This window comes from Carassius carassius, chromosome 7, assembly GCF_963082965.1.
Source record: "Carassius carassius chromosome 7, fCarCar2.1, whole genome shotgun sequence".
Classification (NCBI taxonomy): domain Eukaryota; kingdom Metazoa; phylum Chordata; class Actinopteri; order Cypriniformes; family Cyprinidae; genus Carassius; species Carassius carassius.
The window spans coordinates 30404628-30426406 of NC_081761.1; the positions used below are offsets into that span (position 1 = coordinate 30404628).

At 36.1% G+C, this 21779-nt stretch overlaps 1 protein-coding gene across 4 annotated transcripts in view; it reads right to left on the minus strand.

Annotated features, from left to right (window-relative positions):
• Nucleotides 1-21779, minus strand: part of LOC132143896 (glutamate receptor ionotropic, NMDA 2B-like) — a 97672-nt gene that overhangs the window by 73522 nt on the left and 2371 nt on the right. For all 4 annotated transcript variants that reach the window (XM_059554507.1, XM_059554509.1, XM_059554508.1 and 1 more), the window contains exons 2-3: nt 20948-21590; nt 6003-6620 (exon numbers count right to left, since the gene is read on the minus strand). In XM_059554507.1, the coding sequence (XP_059410490.1) occupies nt 6003-6620; nt 20948-20974 (645 nt within the window). In that variant the 5' untranslated portion in view covers nt 20975-21590. The remainder of the gene's footprint in view (nt 1-6002; nt 6621-20947; nt 21591-21779) is intronic.

Genomic DNA, 21779 nt, shown 5'->3' on the forward strand with positions numbered 1-21779 from the left:
TATGCATAAGTAAAATTTTGGAATTGAAAATTAATATTAATTTTTTCACCCTTTAAAATGTAGAATTTGTTTCTTCATCAGAACAGATTTGGAGAAATGTAGCATTACATCACTTGCTCAGCAATGAATGGGTGCCGTCAGAATGAGAATCTAAAATCTAAAATACTGTATTTCTGATTAATTTATTTTCTTTTCAAATTAAATGTTTAATAATCTTTTTTAATTAATGAATACATTTTTAATAAAAACAAAAAAATATATATTTATTCCTGTACGTTTTCCATTAATTTCCAAGTTTAAATATAATGTATTGGGTTAGATTGTATCCCAGATTCTCAGTGCGAACTCGTGAAACTGTGTTGTAAATCAATGTTGCAGAATAACAGACTCAAATTATCACAAATGCAAAAATGCAGTCATGCGGATTCACAACACTAACAGATTAAATAAAACATCTGAAAAAAGTGGACAGATGTGGCATATAAAAACATTTGAGGCACAAATGACTGAAAATGCAAATGCAGAAAAGAAAGCACTATGCTCTCTCTCTCTCTCTCTCTCTCTCTCTCACACGTGTTGCATGAACCGGTCAGGCAGGTGCATCTGATGAGTGGTTTGACAACACAGTCCCTGTCTAAACTGTCTCAGCTAAATAAGACATGCACATCTAATGCTTCTGTGTGCCAGTGAGAGAGGCGTGTTCCCATTAAGCATGAAACTAGCAGTGCGGCTGCACTCGTTAAGTATCCCAGCGCTCCTATGACTCCCCATTAACACTGGGTGAAGCACACGGAACGGATAAGCCAGCGCATCTCTTGCCTGGAGTTAGTAGGGTGGATGGACTCCAACTGATTATGGTGTCAAGGGGAAAAGTAACAGAATAAGAAGTCCTAATATTCCTCATGATGCTTATGTACGTACATTACTTCTCTTTTGTCATATCTGCATGCATATAATATAAATCTAAAGATCTCCATCCACTCCACTGCTCTTGGGAAGAAAAAAAAAGAGTCATAAAACGGAGATAACAGTTCGTTTATGTATGTGTGGTTGGATGGAAAGGCATCGAGCATGGTAAAATGTTTCCGCTAAATTCAATTAGCCCCTTATCGAGCTCCTTGGTGGCTTACGAGAGGATGTGGTGTGTTTTAACAACCCTACACCAACACTAAAAAGATCTCCTCTCCTTGTAACAGCCTGCAGATATGGCAAAAAATAGATCTAGAACAAAGAGATTGCTGACAGACAAGTTGTACATTCCCAATGCGTTTAAACAGGATCTATGTACATCTAAAATTAATGGGAGACAAAAAAAAAAATCACACAATTAAAAAGTTAATAATTATAATTTTCTAAGTTCAAGTCAACTCGAGTACACTTTAGCACACATGGCCTACTTCAGGTGACACTACGGCATCATGGGAATAATCATGGGTCATTAGGCACTTAATTTTGATTGATTTATTATTTTGCATTATGTTGCGTATCTAAACTAACAATTAAATTATAAAAATCGTAAACATAATACAAGAACATGGCCCTTAAGTCTAGCTTGATTGTGATATTTTAGAATTATTTATATATAATTACAACAATATAACAATATAAATAAAAAGTATATAACAATACTTTTTAAAATTTCTGTTTTAATTTAATTTTAATTTATATTTTAGTAATTTTGTTTGGCTTTTTATTTGTTTTGAGTTTTTATAATAAGCATTCATTTTCTATTGAATTATTTTATTTTCAACTTTATTTTTATTTCAATTTTAATTATTTTAGCATTTCACCTTCAACTTATTTCAATTGGTTGCCAAGGCTTAAATCTCAACAATTTTTTTTCAGCTTTATTTCAATAAATCAATGTTTAATAGTTTTAGTTAATAAAAACACTGGACTACAGACTTGTGATAAGCTTATGTTCAGTAATATGAAAGCCACTTTTGTCTGTTCAGTGATTTCATCCTCCAAAATAATGTAATTTTTATGAATTCATATGAATGTCTTTATTTTTATATATACAGTACATAATAAATTGTGAATATTCTGACTAATGAATGTATTTTTATGATTGGCAGTCCTCAAACGTCTCAAATATTCCAATAAATTTTGAGTTGATCATTATAATTTTGACTTGAGAGCCCTGAATTAGTCCAAATCCCTGGTAAAAAAAAAAGTATCACTTCCTCTGTTCACTTTTACATTTTCATTTAATATCAAGCACAAAAACCCTGTGACAAGATCTTGACACATCTATAGCCATAAACATCAAAGAGGCACCAATCAGGAAAGCTGATCTGAGCTGCATGTTCTTGGAAATATATGCAGTGTGAGTTGGATGAATAGTGTCCCTCTTGATACATATAATAGAACCTGTTCCATTAAAACAAAGGCTGTTCAAGACGGGGTCTCTGATTTACCACCAGCTTTCAGCAGTAATGGCTGCCCCTTTAAACACTCAGGGCCCTATTTTAACGATCTAAACGCAAAGTGTAAAGCGCACGGCACAGGTGCACTCAGGGCATGTTTAAATCCATTTTTGCTATTTTAACGACGGAAAAATGGTTGGCGTGCCCAGGCGCATGGTCTAACGGGTTGACCCTATTCTCTTAATGAGTAATGGGTGTTTTTTGGGTGTAACGTACAATAAACCAATCAGAGTCTCATCTTCTATTCCCTTTAAGAGCCAGTTGCGCTCATGCCATGACAGATTTGCTATTTACACGGCGGAATTTGGCAAGCGCAAAGACAGAACTTTCTGAGATGAAACGGAGCTGCTCGTGTGTGAGCAAATAGCTTAATTCTGATACATGCGATGACTATCCATTATGACATGTAGGCATTTTATATATATTTATATATATATATATATATATATATATATATATATATATATATATATATATATAATTAGCCTACAAAAAAATCTTATGCATTGCAATTGTTTAATTTTTAATATTTGGCATGTTTGTGTGCTGCTGTGCATCCTTGTGTTTAATAAGCAGTGTGTACGCTCTTTAAATAACAAAGAAGAAACATTGCGCCATGGACTTTAGACCAGGTTTGAGCTGGTCTATGGCACAGTCTATTTTCAGCTCCTTAAAATAGCAATGCACCAGCAATGCGCCTGAACACACATCTTTTTTAGACCAGCACGCCCATGGGTGCAAAAGTGAGTGCAAATGCATTTGCTAATGAAATGATGTGGCGCTTGATTGGGAAAATGTGAACGGACGCCGAACTGAAACTAGCAAACACACTTGCGCTGCGCCTTGAGTCGCATTGCGCCAGGTGTATTATAGGGCCCTCAGAGTACATCAGGTGTACCGAGTTCCCAAAAACGGCCAAAATAGGTCTCCTTGGGACAGCCGTGATTATGCATGCAGCTGTAAAAAGTTTGAGAATGCTGTGCTAAAATTTAGGTAATATTTGTTTGTACGGTGTATTTAACACTACAAGTGTCTGCAGTTATTGTCCTCTTCTGTTTTTCCTATTCTCCAAGATGACAAAATAAATGTATTTGACTCCCTGTTTTTTTACTGTGTGGCATTTACAAAAAGTCCCTCTGACATTTCCTTTTCTTTCTGCACATTTCTCCCTCTGTCTCATCTTTTTTATTACCTTCTTTCTTACTGGCCAAAAAAGTGTCTTTTAAAAAACAAATATGCATCTCCATTATTTTCTCTCGCTTTCTTCCTCCTCTTCAAACACAGTCATCCTAATGAAGCACATTGCAGGTAGTTAACAACAGCATGGACAGTACACAGCACTGTGCATTCCATCACATCTGTTTCCAGCTGTTCAGACCTCCACTGACTTAACAGCTGGCACAAGTCTGTTACACCTGCTACACAATTCTGACCTTGGCGGAAAAAAGAGAAAGAGACGAATAATAAGTTTATGAATATTCATGTGAGAATGGAAGACTTTGATGGGAAGAAGGGTAGACAGTGTGGCTCTGGTCCAAACCCTAGTGAGTCTACTGTCTACACATGAAGATCCTTTTAAAGCATCCTATTAAAAATGCTCTGAAATGCTCTAAGTAACCGTCTTTGTGGGCAGTACAGCGTCTTGTATGATTGTTTCTCTAGTGACCATCATGGTTTAAGTCAATACAGGTCATATCTATGTGAATGGAGAAAGACTTCAATCTTCAGAACTGGATATTTCAATGGCATACATTTCATTACATATCACCAATAAAATCCAAAAATAACATTGACAACAATTTTACTGTATTTTCTCAAAAATAATGCTATTTTTCAGGGTGGTTTAATTCATGCACACACATGTTCTATAGAAACTTTCCTATACTGTATATACTACTGTACCATTCAAAAGTTTGGGGTCTGTAAGATTTTTCTGTTTGTTTTTAAAAGGTCTCTATGCTCACCAAGGTTATTTGATCAAAAATACAGTAAAACAAAATTGTGATTACAAAATAAGTTATTGTTTTAAGATGTATTCATATTATGCTTTATATCATATGTATTACTCTTTAGTCTTTGTTTCATTACTCCAGTCTTTTAGTTTTTTGTTTTTGTTTTCAGGACTCTTTGATTAAAATAAAGTTCTAAAGTTTTAATCAACTTTTTTGAACTGGAATTTGTAATTTACAAAGCCTTTGTGCTGAATAACAATCTCACTGACTCAAAACTAACATTAGCCCCTTTCACACTGCACGTTGGAACAAGAAAATTGCAGAATCATTGCCGGGTCACCTTCTGTGAGAATGCAATCACGTCCTGGGATTGATTCCGGGATCGATCCCGGGTTGGGGACCTAGTAACATTGTCAGATTCAGTCCCGGAACGAGCTCTGTGTGAACAAAAACTAATGGTGTAAAGGTTGTGTCGTAGTGATGAAATACCTTATTGTGTGACTCTTTTACCAGGTTTTTTGAAGTCAGATCAGCATTCGCAACAAAAAAAGTGTAAACTGTAATGAAGCAGAGATCAGTTAGCTCCTCACTATCCACGCTGAAGCTGAGATTGTTCGCCAGCTTAAGTGAAAGTTACTGTGCCTAGCGTTTTTGACTCCTGATGTCACGTGTCTTTACGGGACCTTTACGGGTTGTGTGTGCAAGCATGCACATAATCCGTGTAATCACTGGCAGTGTGAAAGGTGCAAAATCTAGTGACCCGGGAACAATTGCCAGGACACATTACCCGTGTATTTTCCGGGATTGTAGTGTGAAAGGGGCTATTATGTTAGAATAAATATTAACACTTTACAATAAGGACTCATTTGTTAACATAAGTTAAAGGGATAGTTCACCCAAAAATGAAAATGCTGTCATTAATTTCTAACCTTCACGTCATTCCAAACCCTTAAGACCTTCAGTCATCTTTGGAACACAAATAAAGATACTTTTGATTAAATTAGAGAGCTTTCTGAGCCTGCATAGACAGCAACGCATCTGACACATTCAAAGCCCAGAAGGACAGTAAGGAATTAATATAGTCCATGTGACGTCAGTGGTTCAGCCTTAATTTTATGAAGCTACATCACTTGCTGGACTTTCCACTCCCTTTCGCTCTTTTATGGAATATTGATCTCAAACTAAATTCCACTTTTTAGTAAATCTGTCAGAAAGCTCTCGGATTTCATTAAACTTATGTTTTTTTCTGAAGAGGAACGAAAGTCTTACAGGTTTGGAATGACATTTTATGACATTTTATGACACAATTTTTCATTTTTGGGTAAAATATCCCTTTAACAAATACAATTGATTTTTAAAAATTAGTAAAAGTTGAAATTTACATTAAGATTAATAAAAGCTGTAGAAATGCTGTTCATAATTAATGTTAAATAGTTAACTAATGCATTCTTATAGTAAAGTGTAAAGTAAACTTACAAGCAATTACGCTCTCCTACAAAAATCGTTGGGCAAGCGAAAAATCTGGCCAGAGTTTCTTATAGGAGAGCATAATTTGTCCTCATCTTAACCTTTGTGCCTCAAGTGTTTTAAAATGTCTATGTTGCAGTTGCGTTTGTCATACCTTGGCTGCCATTATCATGGAAGAGCCTCCACGGATGCCCAGTATGGGGATGTGCGTCTGAGCTGAGATGAAGTCCAATATCTGGGCAATGGCCTCCTGATCGGTATCGTCCCCAAACACCACACCCTGGAGCCAGTTCCGGGACATCAGAGCACAGATGCGGTTTATGATACTCTTGGGGTCAGATTCGTTCATCGTGACCAGTTCGACTTTCGGAGGGAGAGGCACATGGAGGAAGTCCTCTTTCTCCAGACCTTCAGAGAGGGACACCTCGCTGGAGTTTCCCACAAGGATCACTGCAATGCTAAGGCCTTGAGCAAACTTTGGTGGCAATGGAGGACCCACTGGATTGACTCCTGGTGGAGGATAATGAGGAGGGCTGATTATCGATTGGCCGCGCTCGCCACCGCTCATGCCCCCAATGGGCGTCCCGATCCCGCCTCCACGGCGAGACTCGCAGGTGGGGAAGAAGAAGAGAAAGAGAAGAAGGAGCGAGAGGGAGAGGGGCGGTTTGGAGGAATAACCCAGGGAGACAAAAGACAGGACGCGACGGTCGGATAAAGGGGAAGAGGAGAGGTGGAGGCTGACAAGCATGGCGGAGGAGTGAAGATACAGTCCCTGCAGACAGAGAAAGAGAGGAGAGAGACAGAGAGAACTTCAGTTTGGGAGAAGAATTCACAAAATCCACATGAAGTGAACTTGAAGTTCGAGTTGTAGTTCGCAAGTAAACCAACGAGAGACCAGTAGTTTTAAAAAGAACATGTGTCCTCATTTCAAGGGTTTGTCCTCTTCATTATTGACATATGCTGGACAGACATCACAGAAACATAGGCAGTCTTGAAAAATTAGGTCATTTGCAGCAGTCACACAAACACACACAGGTTTTTCTAACTATGGACATATAAATCACTTCTAATATTTATATGTAAAGCTAATTAAAATTAGTAGGACAAACCCCACATAAAATTTTTAAATAAAATAAATAAATAAAAATACAGTTGAAATATTTGTACCCTTAAAGGGGTCATGAACTGAGAAACCAAAATTGATCTTTATATATATATATCATATATACCATATATATATACCATATATACCAAGGGCTCACTGTACTATAAAAACATCCTTAAGTTTCAGAACTCAAAACTTTGTCATTGGTCTAAAAGCAGCATCTATTGAAGCCAGACTGCCAAAACGACAGCTTGTGGAATGTGCCAATCTGTAATGAGAAAAAGATAAACACCTGTTTCTACAGCGCTGCCTGTTTAGCCCCGCCCACCCATTTGCTCATATACCGTTAATAACAAGAGGGGCGAATGCAGGTCTACACAGAAACCAAATATTTAAAGATGGCTCTGAAGCCAACAAGACGCTGTGCAGTGCCAAATTGTGGAAAATGCATTGCATTGTCTTTGAGTTGCCTTCTTTCTGATTCCAATGTTAGGAAAGAGTGGATGAACTTTATTTTTAATAAAGTTCTAGGCAACGTCAGTAAGAACTTGGTCCTTTGTTTACTTCATTTCACAGCGGATTTGTTTACAAACAAGGCACAATTCGACGCTGGGTTTTCAGAAAAATTAAAACTAAAAGACGATGCTGTGCTGGCTATACTGGATCCAACAGTAATGTTACAACACACAAGTGTGAGTAACGTGGTCACTATTGCTTTGTATGTTATTACAGAACATTTGATATGATATATTTGTGTTTTTAACCTAAATCACTGCAGCGTCTTTCTGTGAAGATTGTAGGCTGTCAAAAATACACAAATGTAAGCCAATTACAGCAGTTGTTGTTAATTTCTGAGTAAACAATACTCCACACCTATTGAAACAAAGTTTTCAGATGAGAGGGGTCAAAATCAGGACAGAAAATAACCTATTACTTATAGATAGTGTTTTTTAATGTGAAATCTTGATTAATATACAAGTGAACCTCAGAGAACGGTACAAAATAAAAAACAAAGGGCGTTCATAGAACAGCCATAGAAATCCAAAAATTTGGTCCTTGAACTATTGCACACTGTTTTAAGTATGTTCAAACTTTCTCAAAGGAAAGCATAATTCATACTTATCTTAACAATCTTTGCTTAAAATGCTTAGGTAGCAGTTGCGTCTGTCATACCTTGATGGTCATAATCATGGATGACCAATACTCAGATTTAGCTAAATTCTTATAATATTTGATCCTCAAACTGTTGTACAATTTTTTTTCAATGCTGGTGAATGCATCAAAATGCATTCTGGGTTTTCTTTCTCCTGGGGACTTGGACTGACATCAGTTGTTTACACTGAGATATTGCTATTTTCTGACCCTTATGGGGACACTTGGTTCATACGGTGTAGACAAAGTCTGGCCCACAAATACATGCATTTTAAAAATGAGCTCAAAGGGTTCAAAAGACCATGATTGTGAAGCACAATGAGACTATATATAGAAAGAAAGAGTGAGAGAGTAATGTGTGTACACTGAATACCAAATGCAATTAGACAAGTAACATACAGGTTGATTTATCGGCAAACAGAATATTCACTCACACACAACACACACAGTGACTTTGACACTTGTTATTTAGAGCCATTTTCATTAGTAGAGGTGTGGAACAAGTCAGGCATCAGCTAATATGTTTGTATCTGTTTCTTAATGATGGCATTTCTGAAACTGCTTGATCATTGTCGATACAGTTCATGCAGACATATTTTCCATTAAAACAGGAAGTTTGCACAGACATATAGTACACTACCATTCACAAGTTTGGGGTCAGTAAATAGTATACTTTAATACAGGAAGAATGCATTAAAGGGGTCATATGATACGATTTCAAGTCGTTTTTTCTATCACAAATACAGACAAGTATTTTGGTTTATGCGGCGCGATGAAACACAACACATAAAAAGACCGCATAAGTCATTATAATCCGTAATTATGTCCACACTGGATGCAACAAATGCCTCATTTATAATGGGTTGTAATGGTTTTGTCTAAGTGCTCCGGGGCACACGGAATCACAGTGTAGTATGGGGCATATCATTTCCGTCACACACTTCAGGCATTTGGCCAATCACAATGCACTGGATAGCTGGCCAATCAGAGCACACCTCGCTTTCCAGAACGATGAGCTTTGTAAACATTTACCCATTTCGGAAAGGAAGGGCATACAGGAGCAAAAATAATGTATATTATGTGAAAAATAATGTTTTTTGAATCTTAAACCACATAAACATTTCATTACAACAAATACACAAAATACTTTTCTTTTTTGCAACATCATATGACCCCTTTAAATTGATCAAAAGTGACATACATTTATAATGCTACAAAAGATTTCTATTTTAAATAAATGACATCCTTTTTAACTTTTTATTCAACAAAGAAAAAAAAATACAGAAAAATGTATTGTTTCCACATAAATATTAAACTTGGATAAAATAAGAAACATTTCTCAAGCATCAATCAGCATATTAGAATGATTTCTGAAGGATCAGCGGAGTAATGATGCTGAAAATTCAGCTGTTCATCACAGCAATAGATTAAAATAGATTTCAATACAAATTACATTTAAATAATGTAAAATACAGTTTGCTAAGTTAAGTGACTTTTTCCATTGTGTGAGGAAAAGCAGCCTGTTTTTGAGGCTAAACGACAGAATGGCATGCCAGCTAACAGCCACAAAACACATTTCAAGGGGTCTTTAAAGAACAGGCAAAATAAAATTGGAAAAGAAACACATGGTGGGTGAAGAGGAGGACAAAAAGATGAAAGGACAACATAAGTGAGGCATTGCTCAGAAAGAAAGCAAAGACGCTTGAAAAAGGAAGACTGCTTTTATAAGGCTAATTATTGGAGGTTTGTCAGTGCTAATTGCAGGTACACATGCTAATTGTGAATTAGCTCTCTTTTGCTGCAGACGAGAGAAGAGACGGAGGAGGACAAAGTGTGGGAGGAAGAAAGAGAGAAAGAAAGATATCTGTGAGGGGGAATAGAAAAGTATAGAGATGGAACTGCAAAACGGAATTGAAAAAAACTAAATGAAGCAGAGACAGAAGGAGAGCAGTGACGAAAAAGAGGACCACCAAAGTAGGTAACCAAAGGGAAGCACACAGATCAGACAGATAAGCACTAGATAGGGAGCTAGAAGACTAGGAGGACAGCAGCTGGGTGAACAAGAGAGGGAAGAGAGAGACTAAGATGCTCTATTTGGCTCTTCCTCTCATTTTAACAGCACTTGGTTTCCATAGCAACTATTCAAATGAACCTTCCTCCACACACACACACACACACACACACAAGCCAAGACTATATACAGAATCAGTTATATAGATTTCATAGTCTTAAAGTCCATAGTAACACCTCTTCACAGTCAACTGAAAAAGGAATTGAAAAACAGTTTTATACAAATTGAGAACATACATGATACCACCATCTCTTGCGATAAATGAATAAATACATAAAATGAAACACACACACCTCCCACACATTTTCTCTTAAGGAGCTAAAGGCTCAAAGTCAGCTCCACAAATGTTTTTTTTAAGCTGTATGTTAGAGAATCGTCTAAAATGCTTGAACTGAATTACAGTTGATCCACAAGTAAAACACACACTGACTACACCTAGCAGACTTCTAAAATTAAACAGCAAAGTTCCCTCTTTGTGTTTAGGTGGCTTTACTTGAGGGTAAATTCATGTTTAGTTTTTTGATGTTTACACAGTTTCTGGGTTAAAGGCATAGGCCTCATCATTTGCCTTACAATATGAACAAGTAACAAACACTTCAATGTGTTTTTTTACAGTCTTATATTAAAATACTATTTTCCATGGCACAACCAATGTAAAACATTTTTTAAATGTAAAAAAAAAAATACAAAATCGGAGTTTATACATTTTATTATAGGATTTATTTGTTACTACTGTTGTTTGACTTACTATCATTGGGGGGGGAGTCGTGGCCTAGTGGGTGTGGGTTTGAGTCCCGGGCCAGCAATATCACGACTTAGGTGCATGACCTTGAGCAAGGCACTGAACCCCCAACTGTTCCCCGGGTGCTGCAGCATAAATGGTTGCCCTCTGCCCCGGGTGTGTGTTCACAGTGTGTGTGTATTCACTACTGTGTTTGTGCACTTTGGATGGGTTAAATGCAGAGCACAATACTTGGCTGAATGTCACTTTATTAATAAATGTTTAAATAATTATGAATAAAACAATTTAATTAAATATAATACAAATATAATACTTAAGCTGAGTAGACCCAATAGCTCATTATTTCAGTTCTTATATACTGGGTAAAAAACGAGATGTGATGTCCCATTTTGTATCAAATTAAATGTACAAAAGTGATACAAAAGCATACATAGAACTCAGGTTAAATGCAAGGAAAGCATCTATTTCAATGTTTTCAGTATCTTTTGTGAAAATAAAAAAAATATTTTAAATTGGTGGGGGGGGGGTCTGCACCATGATCCTTAAACTGAGACTTTTAATGTCATCCAATGATTCTTGATCTTCTAAATATGCCTGATAAGATCTTTTGGTATATGAACTACCATCAAACTGAATTAGATTTTAGTGGATATCTTCTTTAAATCATGGTAAATATACTTTGTTTTTTCTGGTAAAAAAAAAAAAATTGTCAAACGGGACACATTCTAATGTATGGGAGAGCTGTTATTTGATAGTTTTAAAACTATTGTTTGATGTTTGAAAACCCTTTTCGTCTTCAACCCTATAACATGAATAATTCACATATCTGCTGTAACATTTGTTTAGTTTTTGTATTGCCAACTATTTGTTTCTTCATGCTAAATTCTCCCAGACATGCATGCATACATGCTTGCATACCCAAGTGGCTCAACATTTGCTGGATGGCTCCTAAAGCTTAAGTTTAACTGACACACAGATGACAAAAAATGTTACATATGCACGCACATTCCCTGTGGTGCTGTATAATATCCATGCATCTGCCTGCTCCGATAGATCGCTCTCGCTTGATTTTCTGTGAGACAGTTGTGCTCAGCCTAAGGCCTGATTAATAATTGGCTTAAGATGAGAGAATGGTCCCCAAGTGTCCCAGATTGGCTACAATGGTCAGAAAGCTTCCAACAGGCCTGGGCCGGTCTGTTGGTGTCAGCTCAAATGCCATTTAGAAAGACTCATTGATCTCAAAAGCAGTCGCTGGTCAAAACTCGACCCAAACCAACATGATGACTGTAAACCAAACAAGACTTACTAGTGAAATTAACACAAGGAAGGGTATAGACTACACAACAAGTTTGACAGGTGATTCAAAGGTAGCCTGATATTGTGCACCTTTTAGAGGGCAAGAGAGGATGTGAAGTGAATAAAAACAAGTGTGTACATTTGTGCACTGTAATACATCTCTGTTTCTTTCATTGCTTCGGGAAACACAGATAAGGCCTTCTTCTACGCTGTCCTCCATCTCAGTTCTTCCTGGCGAAGTAATAAATTATGTATTCAACAAAATGTTTGTACAACATCCCATCACAGACTCCCTCCCATCTCAAACGAACTCTGTTTCAGAGAGGGAGGGAAAGCTTTGATAACAACCAGAAACTGAATTAACATTCATTGATGCAGTTATACAGAATGAATTCCGATAAACCCGAGACAGCTGATTCAATTCCGAAAGGCACAAAAAACATTATTTAATTCAGCTTAAAGAGATGACAGAGGTTTGTAACAGAAAAAAACATGTGCACACATGCACGCATACACTCACACACAGACCATGCTTAAAGTAAGAGATTAGGCTTGTCTAGTAATCCAGTGCAACACTGTGGAGGTATGCGGCCTGCCTTTTTACGTAAAATAATCTCTGGGGTACATGTAACACACACATACACACCAACCTACACGCAAATAGCGCTATCACCGGGAAACGTCTTGATATTTACAGCTAACTAAGCTCATTTTCATACTTAGACATTTAGCCAGCACTTCTGTCTTGGCTTCCTCGCAAGCATACGTGGTGCTCAAACACACACCTCACACACACTCCAGTCTCTAAGGTATATCTGTCATAGCAGTGTGAGCGTGGTTCCATTAAACAGTGTTTATGAACTACTGCCTCTGAGCTGTAACCTTTACTGAAGTCCTCTCTCCTCATAATGACGCTTAAACAACAGCCAGCAGCAGTTTGCTCTGATTGCAACTGAGGCACAGATGCTAAAATCAAGATTCCTGGTATTAAAGCCGATTTTTGGGGCAATCGTTTTGGTTACTGTGAATATCTTTGAATATAGATTCAGTCTGTTTAGACAAATTAAAGGGGTAAAATCAGGATAGTCAGACATGACTGTCTTAGGTGACAGGCAAAAATCTCTTTGTACAAACAGGTTTTTCAAGAAGCAAAAATTATTTTGAAGTGGAAAATAATCAACATGATTTTCGATCAGGTTAATGAATATTACATGACAGAACTGGTGTATCTAAATCTGTAGACCTCCCTGTTTATTTGATGTGCACCACCATTAAAATGTTTCAGTTCAGTGATTTAAAAATGTAACAAATAATATTTTTAGTCAGCAAGGATGTAATAAATTAATCAAAGCTGACAGTAAAAAAATATTTAAAAGCAAATAAATGCTGGGGTTTTGTTGTTGTTGTTGTTTACTTATATACATCAAAAAACCATTGAAAAAAATGCACCAAGGTTTTTACAAAAAAATTTTTTTTAGCATAATTTATAATAATAAGAAATCATGAGCACCAAATTAGCATATTATAATAATATCTGAAGGAAATTTTCACAGGGATAAATTGCTTTTTACTTTAAGTTGTAAAAATATTATTTCACAATATTACTGTCTTTACTGTATTTTTGAGCAAATAATTCAGACTTTTGTCAGAACACTTTTAAAACTGTTTTTTTTTAAGTTTTTTTTTCTTTATTGAAACCCCTGAAAATAAAAATGTCAAATAAAAAAATTCAAACAAGTAAATCTTATAATTTATTTTTATTTTTTTTACTAAATCTAAACTGTTCTGTAATGATGTTAAAACCAACCCCACCCAATGTACTTGACATGAATTTACACAGCAGCTTTACATTATAACATAAATGCATGTTAATCTCAGTTTGAAATAGGTTTAAGTCAGGAAATCATGCATTAAGTAAAAACACACTGCCAGCATAAGCACATAGAGACACATTACACGCAAAAACAACCAAAGGAACAAACATATGTTCACAGAAGCATATGACACTCACATACATGCACAAACACAACACACAGCCCTAAACATATGCAAATCCATATGGGCCCTCAAAACAAACTTACTTTACACACCTATACAAACAGACAGAATGTGTGAGATTCTATGTGGAAAGTTTTTTGTCTTGCAGATGCAGAGGAAAAGCAGTGCTACCTACTGTATAATATATACCAAATACTGTAGATGTTATGAATGGCTGTGATCATAACATCTGTGTCAGAGCGTACACACTCTGACAGACACGAACACACTGCTGAGCAGGTTTTCGGGTGAGAGATCACTTCCTCCCCTGAGGGCTTGGTGATGGCCTGCTTCTGTTTTGACCAATCACACACGAGAATTGGCTTACCCCCCCCGCCCATTGGTCATGGGTAATTAATTACCAAGCTGTTTCTAGTTTAGGCCAAATGGATATCAGCACATGGTTACCATGAAACAATGAGCCCCGTCCCAAATCACTCAATCGTCCAATCCTCAGCGCTTGTAATACACCATGTAGCGTTCGCTAATGGACATCGAAGGGAGGAGGAAGTGGACTGAGATACATGACCTGTGATGTGATGGACATCCTTTACTAAGGCACAGATTATATTTTAAATACTCCTAAAATCATGTGGACTCGAACTACGAACAGATATATATTATATATATATTGAGCAGAATTAGTCAGAAAGATTTTGTTGGGGAACATAACAACCCATTCTGTCTAGATACAGATGACACAAGCCACAATAATTAGTTAGTTTATCACTTTTTAAGGATTTGAAAATCTGGGAATAAATTATATATTACATAAAGAAAGCAAACAAAGAACACTGAAGTGGTCCATGACCTCAGTATAATGTGAGTTAAACTCATGCACTTTCGTCTGCGCTACAGGTGTCCTGTGTTCGAATTCAGTTCAGTCAGTGAGCGTGCACACTGAACAACTCTGTGTTCTCTGCTGTGACGAATCAAAACGTTTCTGATTGGATGTCTCAATCATAAGCTCAACATGCACTCTTTTCTTTTTTTTTTTTTTGTATACTTTTCCCCCAAGCCCCCATTCATTTCCGACCCTGATATATATACAAAAAATATATGAAACAACTCTTATTAAACTTATATAAAATGAATAACTACTCAATCTGTGAAGATATTCCTGAGTGACTATTCTGAGATGTGACATGAATAGCAGAAGAAGGGGGAAAACAAGTACTGTACATTTAAAACTTTTAAATTCTCCTCTAGCAAAAACATGTACTAATATATTCAAATGCAATTTTTTTTAAAAAAAATGCAAAAAATCTTGTCACTTTTGAGTGGCCCAAGATTACAGCATCTCCTGGCAGGGTTATCTGGGCCAAACTAACCAGTAAAGTCTTGACCTTTTGGCATAAAGACCCTTACTACCTATTACCATGTGTTTGATACTTTTTTGAGTTTTATATTAAAAGGGCCATTGGATGCTACATGCACTTTTACATAAAATGTGTATTGGCAGTGTGTGTACACAACCACCCTATAATGATAAAGATCAACCCAGGGCTTTTTTTTATCTACTAAAATCTTTACCCCGTTGTCAAATTGAGCCAATCTCAGATACCTGTCTTTGTGATGTCACAAAAACATGCCCCTCCCACGATAGTTTGATTGACAGTTGCACTTCAGCACAGACTGGACTGGTGTCTTAGACCCGCCCTGAGTGACTGTCATCAGACCGCCATTGTTTCACCGCCAGAGCAGATGTTGACAAGAATGACTGCTAAGCAATTGAGGTGTTCTGTTGTTGGATGTAATAACGAATTTGAATAATAAAATAATTTTTGTTTCTGAAAGGAATGCACCCCCGATCTACCTAAATGCGTCTATCTTTGCTAGAATCATTCGTGGTCCAACTTCACCAACAGAAGAAGTATAAGGTTTTTTAATGAATCTTTGCAAATCGCCTTTCCTAATAATATTTTAACTAGCAAGTTTCACGAAGAATGCGGCTAAAGTAAACCGTTTCTCAGAGAGCAGCTCGGAAGAGAGTGTAGTGATTGACAGGACATGAAATTCGTGTTGCAGCTATAGAAGGAGTTGATGGTGTGTATGTATGTACACTTGTGTGATGTATGTGATGTATGTACAATTGTACATTTAGTTTAATTGGGTTGAGGTGCCGAGGAACAAAAAAAAACATTACAAAGAGGTGCCACGCTTTTAAAAGTTTGGGAACCACTACTCTAGAGGATGGTAAATCTCCAGAAACAGGATTGAGCACCCCTGCAGGGCTTTTGAACATCGGGGGTGTTGAAGTTTGAACTGTTTTGGTCATGCTCACTCATAAGGTTTATTTATTTGTTTGTTTGCTTGTATATTTATTTTGGTGAAATGGTGTTTTGTCCTACCATCTATGCAAAGTTAGTGCAATAAAGTAACATCATAGTTAACAATTACTTGTTTACGTAGGATATAGATGGCATATATATATATATATATATATATATATATATATATATATATATATATATATATATATATATATATATATATATATATATGCCATCTTTTGGAATATCTGAAGCCCATGTACCATAGTTCTTAACTGTAGCATTTGTTATAATAAGACTATTAATCATTACCAGGCCAATAATGTCTGTTTTAAAAAATTATTCAATAAAGCATTTGTTATGAAGAAACTACCGCCTGCACATTTAGAACTAATAGCTACAACATGCCACAGTTGAAATATAAATCTATAGTGAAAAATCTATTCCCTTAAAAGATTATCTAATATAAATGCTACAACAAGTTCGACTAAATTTTACACAAGAAATAAGCCAACAATAAAACGTGATGAATTCTAATAAAGGTGGTCATGAGTAGTTAAAAAAAAATTTGAATTAAATGTTAGTGCTGGTTTAAGATTGCTTTCTCCTCTTTTCATCTGTCTTTTTAGTTTTTTGCCTTTTTTAGATACTGTTCGACTTTTCTCCATAGCATATTAAAATGTCTGTTTTTCTAAATAATTCAAACAGATCACATATTTGGCCATCAGCTTCGCGATAGGAATGGCTCACGCAAATCTTATCACACTTCTCGAGCGCGCTGGTGAACACATGCAGAATATACGGTGCACTGCTCATAAACTGCGCTTCAGTCATATTGTTGATAACTGTTCTGTTTGGTTTGTATGTGAAGTTAGCGCTTATAAAAGCTGCGAAATAATGAATTAAAAGCCTGATTCAAGGTTTACATTAACCATGGTATAAACATTGGGGGGGTTGTACTTGCTAGTTTTGATTAGCCTATGTCCCTGATTGCAAAGGCAGACAGATAGAAAATGCAAACCAAACGTTTTTAAGGTGACAGCTAATCTGATATATACAGTATTTCACACTTCACAAAAAAATAACAGCAAAGCAAAATATGGTATTGAACTGCAGTGTTTGGTATAATGATATTTTGACTGTTTTCTGCAGTACAGATCCGCTTACTGGCAACTTTCTCATCCATATCCTCCATTCTGAAGAAGCAGAATGTCATTAAGTGACATATTGTAATAAAAGAAATAATGAAATTACACCATTAAATATGCACATCACTCATCTCAGAGACTTGCGACACTGTGCATGACTGGACAAGAGCTCATCAAGTCACTGTAACTCTATCTGTAATGAAGTCATGTGCCTAAGCCTCAACCATCTTAGCGAACGACCGAAAGCCAAAATCACTCCAATGGTGATGGAGGAGTGAATTACAACAGGTGTACATTGGTAAATCATCACCATGGGGGAAATCAAAACACACACAGCCGTAACAAGTCTGTTTGAAAATGGAGCGTGCCATTAGATATTGCTTTTGACCTGTTTATGAGTATACAGAAGAACACTGGTAAATGCGTCTCTTACACAAATACACAAATACACACACTGGAACCAAATCCTCTTAATTTGTTTGTCAATACTGTTAAAGCCGATGAGAAAAGACCAGTGCAATATAATGACCTTCATGTCATGTCAATCCATCTCTCCTGCTGCCACAAACACTTTCACACAAAAGTGTTTATGCATTTTAGCAGAAAACAGTTTGAACTCTGTAACCTGCTTTCCTTTTTCAGTTTTATTTGACAATATTCTGCTGTACTCAAGTGAACCACTAAAAAAACTTAAAAGCACTTTTTCTTTATAAGTCAGTTGTTTCTCAGTTTTATTGGTTGTTTTCTGCTGTATATCTTACGTCATGGATATTACGTGGTATCTTTCTATTATCTATTGTTTATATTTAATTATTATTGAGAATTTGAAACCAAACAAAAATCAAATAAGAAAAAAAAAGCAAATAAAATCCTACTGAAAAAAATGAAATTAGATTGTCCCTGTGAGAACAAGTATGGTTGGAATCTCTTCCAAATTATTTTAACAAAATTACTATATTGGATTAAGGAAAGTTTACTAGGATAATGCTTCTATGAAAAATACATAATACAATTTAATAATTCATTAATAAAAACAAATTCTTTATTTTATCTTTTTTGTGTGTGCATACACCTCTACATATCTACCATCTTTCTATTTTCTATTGATATTAAAATAATCAATGATAATGAATTAATCTGAAGCCAAACAAGTCAAATATAAATCCTGTTTAAATAAATAAATAAAGGATTTTTTTTTTGTTTGAATCACATTGGAAATTATCACATTTGGATCTTTCAAAATTGTAGTAGAATTTTTTTTCCCTTGTATGACTGGATTCTATATATTGGATTTCAGATAATTTATTATGCATTTTTCATAAAGTATTATAATAATTTTTCTTATTGATATTTATATTAATAAAACAATTTTTATTATTCATATTTTATTACATTATTAATACATTTTATTGATATGATAATATTTTTTACATTATTATAAACTTTTTTCTTTCCTTTTTTAATACCATGTCTGCGTCTATGGATATGTTCATGGCAGGAGCCAGGTTTGGATATATTATTAAATTTTATTATTAATAATTATTAAAAATAATAATAATTAATTTACAGACCTTTACTGAAAAGTGCACAACATACTTCACTTTTACTTTGTCTTCACTGCAAAAGTATGAAGCAAATAAGCCCCACTAACAACACTACACATCTACCATGTTTCATCATCCATCCCTTCATCCCTGAGAGGTTTTTATTGACTATTATCCTTGTTGTTTGAAAACAAACATTTATACAAGTCAAATTTCCCCAGTTTTCAGGATGATAGATTAAGGCCTGTTGTTTGCTCATTCGGCTCACACATACACCAGTGCAATGTCGAGCAGTACATCGTCAGCCAATTTGTATACACAAGCAAGGTGTCTACAGCGTAACTGTCATTATTTATGAAACAACGGCTGACACGAAATCAGATTTGCACCATCTCTGTGTAGCAGTTATATCGCTGAAAGTCTAGAATGCCCTCGTGTCCCTATGTTCCGTTGCCATGCCAACAGAGGCTCCGTTACCACACCAACAGAATCTCTGAGAGATGCTTCACTCTGAAAGACATTCCACACCGTCCTAATCCCTCTGGTCCCTGTCAATCAATATCAAGATTGATTGACAGCTGCTTCGACCCCACTGACGTGGGTAAAAAACGCTGTCACCTCATGTTTATCAGAAGCAGCGCATCTTAAGAGGACGATACGTGGGGGAAGCATCATCAGACGTTTTCAGATCTGTTAACTACTTTCGCGTTTTCCCAAGAAAGAGCCTAACGGCGATGAGGAGTGTCTCTGGAGCAGCTTGAGAAAAGAGAGCAGGGGAGTGAAAGGCAGCTCGACCTCTCCGTCTGTTTCTCACCCTATTTTCTTACCCCCTCTCTCTTTCTCAGTATTTATCACTTTCATTAACCCACTTAGCTACAATGTCTGACCCAGACCACGGACACATTACTCAAACTGGATAGAAGGCAGCACGACCAAGAGTCATTTGGGTGAACGCCTGTATGAAAATAAGATAATGGCGCACTGAGGATCACAAACACACACATTCATTGAGAAAACAGAAAATTACAGCCCTGGAAGGAAAAACAGACATGTCGTTAAGGCCTTTGAATAAGTGACAAAAGATAAAATGGCGATGAGAGAGAGTGAACGTGTGTGCTTAAAAGCGCACATCAAAGATCGAGAATGGTTGGCTATGTTCAGAATATTATTCTACCATTACTAGTTTTAAAATTGTTACAGTATATGTTCTATGCAAATGTCGCGTATATGTTGAATGTATCCTGGTAGATTTGTCAAAATGGGCAGCATACAATATAGTGTACATACTAACATCTCTTTTATGACTTATTATTTGAATGAACTGACCATTTGTGTAACACTTTTGCACCAAATCAATAAAAAATAAAAAAGAAGCAGTTAATCAAGATGTTAACTCAATGCCAGTTGATAGGTTAAACTAAGTGGTTTGGCCAGGTCCGTTTAGGACCATTAGCACCATACTGTGGGCAAAAAGCTTTTTCTTTTTTTGATGGCCATTCAATTGAGGTAAAAGCTGCATTTATTTGATAAAAAAAAAAATATACACTGTAAAAAAAAAAAAAAAAAGAATATCTAATATCTGCCAGGACATTATCCATTAATTTAACAGACACCTCCGATTACCCTAAAACACAACGTTCACAGATCCCGAACTTTTGAATGGTAGTGTACACTATTCTTTAAGTACTATAAAACATCAGAAAGGAAAAGAAAACAGAGTTCTTGCCTTACCTTGAACATTGCCAGCCCAACTCCCATTCTCTCTCCTCAACTCTTGCATGTTGATGTGAACTGGGTCTTGTCTCTTCCTCTCATAGCCCTGGATGGAGGAGTGACTGACCTTTGAAGTAGTTTGAGAGATTGGCAAGAAAACGTAGGACTGGTGTAGAGACCGTGGATGAAAGTGTTGGCCCCTACTGTAAATCCAGCCTGGATGACTGAGCACAGGTATTGTCTATCGAATCAAAACTATTAAGAAAAGTCACTCAAGAAAATTAAGAAAGACGCCTGGCTCACAAATGAAGACAAAATAAAAGACAAGTAAGACTTTGGATGTATGAGCTATGAAAACGATGTTCAGTCAATGAAGAAAAGCTAAGTCTTATATCAAATCTGTATAATAAATGTACTTAAAATTGAAAATGAACCAGGACAAAGTCTACGTTGGCTACAAAATGTGATAGAAATTGAAAAAAGGATGACAATTTTTCTTGATTAGTCTAAAAGTCCATTTTGATCTGTCCACAAACAAGTCCACAAACTCTGGAGCTGCTTGCTGCCTGGTAGTGAAAGAGCTGAAGCAGCTACGTCTGGTCTTAAATCGTCATTGGTTCAGGTATCCATGTACGTCCTTTGCTGGGTCCTTCTAATGACACTATTGGAAAAGAAGAGAACAGTATCTTCAGTATCAGCACGTTTTCTGGCAAATGATGTTGAGAAAAATGTCAAATTTGATGATGGCTTCGGAAGCTTTTCTTTTTTTCCCCTTTTGTTGTTTTTTTTTGAGTAGATCTAACATGGAGTACTCAACACTAAGTGCTTAATTAATATGTAATAGATGAAG